The sequence below is a fragment of the Geospiza fortis genome, unplaced genomic scaffold, assembly GCF_000277835.1.
Source record: "Geospiza fortis unplaced genomic scaffold, GeoFor_1.0 scaffold10, whole genome shotgun sequence".
In the NCBI taxonomy this organism is placed as follows: domain Eukaryota; kingdom Metazoa; phylum Chordata; class Aves; order Passeriformes; family Thraupidae; genus Geospiza; species Geospiza fortis.
In genome coordinates, this window is record NW_005054326.1 from 1,621,767 (window position 1) to 1,626,819 (window position 5,053).

Below are 5,053 nucleotides of genomic sequence, written 5' to 3' on the forward strand. Positions count from 1 at the left end.
TAAAGGTTTTAACCTTGGCTTTTGTCTGCTGAAGTAAATATGGCTCTTCTTTCTTTCTGTTCCTTCACAGGAGGTTCTCCAGAACTTGTACCGAACCAAGTCCTTTTTGTTTTTGGGCTGTGGAGAGACTCTGCGTGACCAGATATTCCAAGCTCTTTTTCTTTACACAGTAAAGAACAAAGTGGATCTAGAACATTACATGTTGGTGCTTAAAGAAAATGAAGACCACTTTTTTAAGCTGCAGGCAGATATGTTGCTGCATGGAATAAAAGTGGTGTCCTATGGGGACTGCTTCCAACAATTCCCAGAGTATGTCCAGGATCTGACTGCTCAGATCTGCAAACAGAGAAGTCCAGGTAATGTGGCCTTGTCAACAGCACAGTCTGGAGCAGGTACTGGGCAGTTTGCCCTGCCTGAACTCTGCAGCTGATCCAAGGCACTGACTTCATGAGCAGCTTTGTTGCTTGTGAGGGACATGTGGCCAAACTGTAACTAGATTTTTTTTTTTTAATCTGTGGATTTTGGAGGTCTGTGGATTCTTGCAAATTTAATCTTGAATTCTGGATTTGTCTCTGTTAGTATTTGGTAAAGATGTTTGCTTAACATTTATTTATGATGTGAACTACTTGAGCTTATTGAGTATTACATTGTCAGAAATCTGACTTGTCAGGAAAAGAGATTAAGAGAATTGAAGGGATTAGCTGGTGGGATAAGCTGGTAGAGCCACAATATCTGACTGAGCATAGAATGGGAAATTAAATCACTACATCCAGTAAGTGTTTGGTTTAGTACCCTTAGGGTTGTGAAGAGAATGAAGAAAAACAACAACTGTGTGTCTAAGGAAAGAGATTTCTTTAATGTTTTCCAAACAAGGACAGCTCAATTTTGGTTTATCCAGAGAACAGAGGAAAATAACTAAATGACCTTGGGAAGAATCACTATTTGACAGCTCTTCTATTTATCATTTCAGTGAAACTGTGTTGTCTAAAATTATTCTCAGTTGCTGCATAGGAGGAACCTTTCTCTGAAAAGTGTGTGTCCAAATTAATATCCTGGTTTTTGTGACTTGATGAATACTCCAATTAGACTGCGTTATGTTTTTCTTTCATGAAGGCTAGAAAAAAATATTTATCACACCAGTGAGATTCCAGGAAGTTTATCTGCAGCCTGATTTGCATCAGACTTGTAAGAAGAGGGACCTTACTCAGATTTGAAAACCTCGTGATCTCATTGACAAGTCAAGATCGCAAACAAAACCATTTTCAGGTGTGCAGAACTGCTCTGTACATCACCAAACTGTCAGGGTTTGGTTTTTTGTGCCTATTTACAAACTCTCTTCTAAAATGTAGCAGGAGGAGTTTGTTAAGAGGGTTATATTAAAGAAATGAGAAATGCAAAACCAAGATAAGCCTGATGCAGACTGGGGACTACAGGAAAAGGAACACAGCAAACCACAAGCAGTCCAGGAATCCTGGAATGCCTTGAGGACCAGTTCCTAGGAGAGGTGAAAGAGAGATAACAGAGAGGCTCAGCTGGACCTGAGATCAGGGTTTGTAGTAGCCTGGGCTGGAGTAATCCTGTCCTGGTGGAATTCTCAATCTGCTAAACTGTGAATGATGTTGCTTAGCCATATGATTTGAAAAACTCTGTCAGCTGGGGAATTTCCCACTGACTGGAAAAGAGGAAATATAACCCCTACTTTTAAAAAGGGAAAAACTGAAAACTTGGGGGATGTGGGTAAAAAATGGGCTGGATGGTCACACTCAGGGCTGTGGGCAGTGGTTTTATGTATGGATGGAAACTGATGGAAGCTGTGTCCTTCAGGAGTCTGTATTAGGACCAGGAGCATGTAACAGCTTTGATGAGGATGTAGAGAGAGAGCTTGAGTGTCCTCAGCAGACAAGAGTAGGCTCAGGGCTGTGGTTGTAGGGAAGGGGTCACATCCAGAGAGACCTGGACAAGGTCACAGAGGGACAGGACAAGGGTGAATGGCTTCAGACTGAAAGGGCATAGATTTAGATTAGCTATGAAGAGGACATGTGTTTGGGATCAGAATGGTGGGACCCTGGCACAGGGTGCCCAGAATAGCTGTGGCTGCCCCATCCCTGGAAGTGTTCAAGACCAGGCTGGACGGGTCTTGGAGCAGCCTGGGATAGTGGAAGGTGTCCCAGCCCCTGGCAGGAGGGTGGAACTGGATGAGCTTTAACATCCCTTTCAACCCAGACCGTTCTGGGATTCTAAATACAACCTTGCTGTTTTGGGATGGTGCATAAAAGTGTAAAAACTTCCTGGATGCTCATGTGTGTTGCTGATGTCTCTTACACTTCTCTAGATGCTGATCGGGTGGACAGCACAACACTGTTGGGTAAGTAACATTTTTATTTTCACAGAAAGTTCCATAATCCTACCCACACAAGAAAAATACCCCTCTTATTTCCAAAGTAATTAAGTAATTACTGTGCAGAGCTCTGATTTAGCTCTGAAAGTTTGCTGAATGCTCTTTTTTACTCTCTGGTTTTCTTTCTGCCTAGCAGCAGGTAACTGATGGCCTTCAAGTCTATCAAATGACAAATTACAGTACTTCAGAGTACTCTGGTGAATGCTAATCACTTTTTATATACATTTTCTCCAGCTTTTACATGCTAACATCAGTAAGATTTTTGGCTTAGATTTCCAAATACTGGTTTCTGTTTCAAAACCCTTCCTTAAGGGGGTCAGGAAGAGTGAATCTTAAAGGTGTGGTACTGAAGGTGATTTTACAGCTGAGTTGTTCAGATTGCTTTGTGATATTTCTGTGAATAACCCAAGCAATAATACATTCCAATTGATGGAAAAGATACAGTGAAACAGCTAAAAAGATGCCACTCCTGAGAGATCTGTGCTGCTACAGCCAACATCAAAGCTGTATAGAAGTATCATTCAGTACTGCATGTAAGGGCCTAGTGCAGGAGGTGCAAACCCTGCTCTTGACCAGTCAAAAAGCACACAAGTGCCAAGACACTTGTGTGCAGGTGTAAAGCCAGAGATTAATTTTTTAATTCCAATGAGATTTTAAACTTACCTTTCTCTCAAATAAGTTCATCAATCCCAACTTCAATCAAGTACAGTTAGGTGGAACAGAAACCAAAACCTTGAGTACAATTTATTCCAGTCCCTCTTAACATCACTTTTAACAGTCTTCCTTTACTAACTTGTTAGCACCATCTTTAGGTAGTTTTAGCACCTGTTTACTTCTAGTTCAGAATACAGACCAGGTAAAAAACCCAAGAGGATTTGTGCATGTAATACCTCACAACCTTCTGCTTTTGAAGGAATTTCTGTTCCATTCCCATTACTCTCCAGTTATGCTGTTTATGTACTTCCAACAGCAGCTTACACCAAGGATTTCTGCTGCGGACTTCAGGGATGGTTCAAGTTAGGACCACTGTGGTAAACTATTTCAACCCTCCAGCTCAAGCTGGGGCCTCTGAATAAGGGATCCAGACTTGTGTGAACTTCACAGGTGTTAAATTAGCTGTGGCAAAAGGCAGCTGAATCCTGAGCTGAGTCCCTGTTATTTGTGTCAGTACTAGAGATCAGTTCTGGGGGAGAGCTTGAGCCCAGACATTTAGCAGGGTTAATGTTACATTTAATTCAGAATCCAAATAATGAGAACCTCAGGGGACCAAGATTGTGTTTATATTGCTAGCTGGTGCTTAGAATAAAAAGTACACCAAGCACCTGGATGTAGAAATATTAATGTGTTTTCTTTCCCCTCTCTCACCCCAGGAACATCATGTGTGGACTGTGCTAAAAGGAAGTTAGGAGAAAGTGGCACTGATTCTCCTAAGAGGATAAAAGAGTCAGATATGCCCTCTCTTGAATGAAAAAACCCCAGACACCAAAGGCCCACCCCAGAAGCTTTTTAACAGTAGGTGTTTTACATCTGCTGCATGGAAAGTTTTGAGCTGGTATTTTCATGATTTTAAGTGGAATAAAATTGTACATACTAGCTTTCTCTTTTCTAAAGCCATAAATGTGTCATGTGTAAAGCTTGAGAGTAAAATGAGTCACTCCCCTGGCACTGGCAGACCACTCAGGCAGGGCCTGCAGGGTCAGACAGAAGCAGATGCAAATTCTCTTTGCATCTATGTGAAGCCACTTGGACCAAACTCCTCCCCAGGTGAAGCCACTCAACATCTGAATCTGTCAAAAGTGCCTTTGAAATAGAGGGGTTTCAGTTCTCCCATCAGCTGAACTGCAGGTGGGTTTCTGGATTCTTGCAGGCTTCAGTCTCTGATCCCCAGGTGCTGAAGAACAGTGCTGTTCTACATTTATGGAACCCACAGCATGATGACCCACCTGCTTTCCACTTTTGGCATGAGGATTTGTTTTTTCCTTTGTCTGATAAGGCACAAGATCACCTGGGGAGGAAAGACTGGAACTTGCTGTATCTGCAGGGCCAAGACTGCAGGGCTGGCATTCCCTGACCTGTGGAAATGTTTTAAGTATTGCTACATCACAGGTTGTGCTGCCTGCTGCCTTTGGTTTGGCAGTTTTTTACTGTCTTGTCACACAGCCACCTCCTGCAGCTGCTGCAAAGTGCTGCTTTGGAAAGTGCCTAGTCAGGCTCTTGTGGATGCTGATGATCAGCTCAGAAGCTGTTCGCCTGTTCAAGCCAAGCAAAATCCATCACTTGCATTGAGGTGTTTATGACCCTCATTACTACCACAATTTAAACCCTAAAGTCATGCAATTCCTTATCATGTGCTTGAAGTTGGGTCCACAATAGGAAACCCCATCCCTCCCCTTGGTAAGGATCAGCTTACACCCAGCTTACACTGGTGATTCTTCCCTTGTAGATACTGCTGAACTGTAGCTTGTCCAGCAGGCTCCTGTCTGAGGGCCATCTATTGTGTCCTCAAAAGCAGAAGAGTGAGGGGTTGTTTCATCTCCTAATGCATCTGTTACCACATTCTGAAATAAGGCACTGATGCTGACTCATGCCTCAGAGTAAATTATTTTATTCAGTGAACTGTAGCAATAACACAAGTGTTTGATGAACATCTGTATT

The 5,053-nt window shown here is 42.5% G+C and overlaps 1 protein-coding gene across 2 annotated transcripts in view; it reads left to right on the forward strand.

Annotated features, from left to right (window-relative positions):
* Positions 1 to 4,012, forward strand: part of FAM118A (family with sequence similarity 118 member A) — a 10,763-nt gene extending 6,751 nt beyond the window's left edge. For both annotated transcript variants that reach the window (XM_005421034.2, XM_031057060.1), the window contains exons 6-8: positions 71 to 356; positions 2,333 to 2,365; positions 3,769 to 4,012. In XM_005421034.2, the coding sequence (XP_005421091.1) occupies positions 71 to 356; positions 2,333 to 2,365; positions 3,769 to 3,866 (417 nt within the window). In that variant the 3' untranslated portion in view covers positions 3,867 to 4,012. The remainder of the gene's footprint in view (positions 1 to 70; positions 357 to 2,332; positions 2,366 to 3,768) is intronic.
* The last annotated feature ends 1,041 nt before the right edge of the window (positions 4,013 to 5,053 follow it).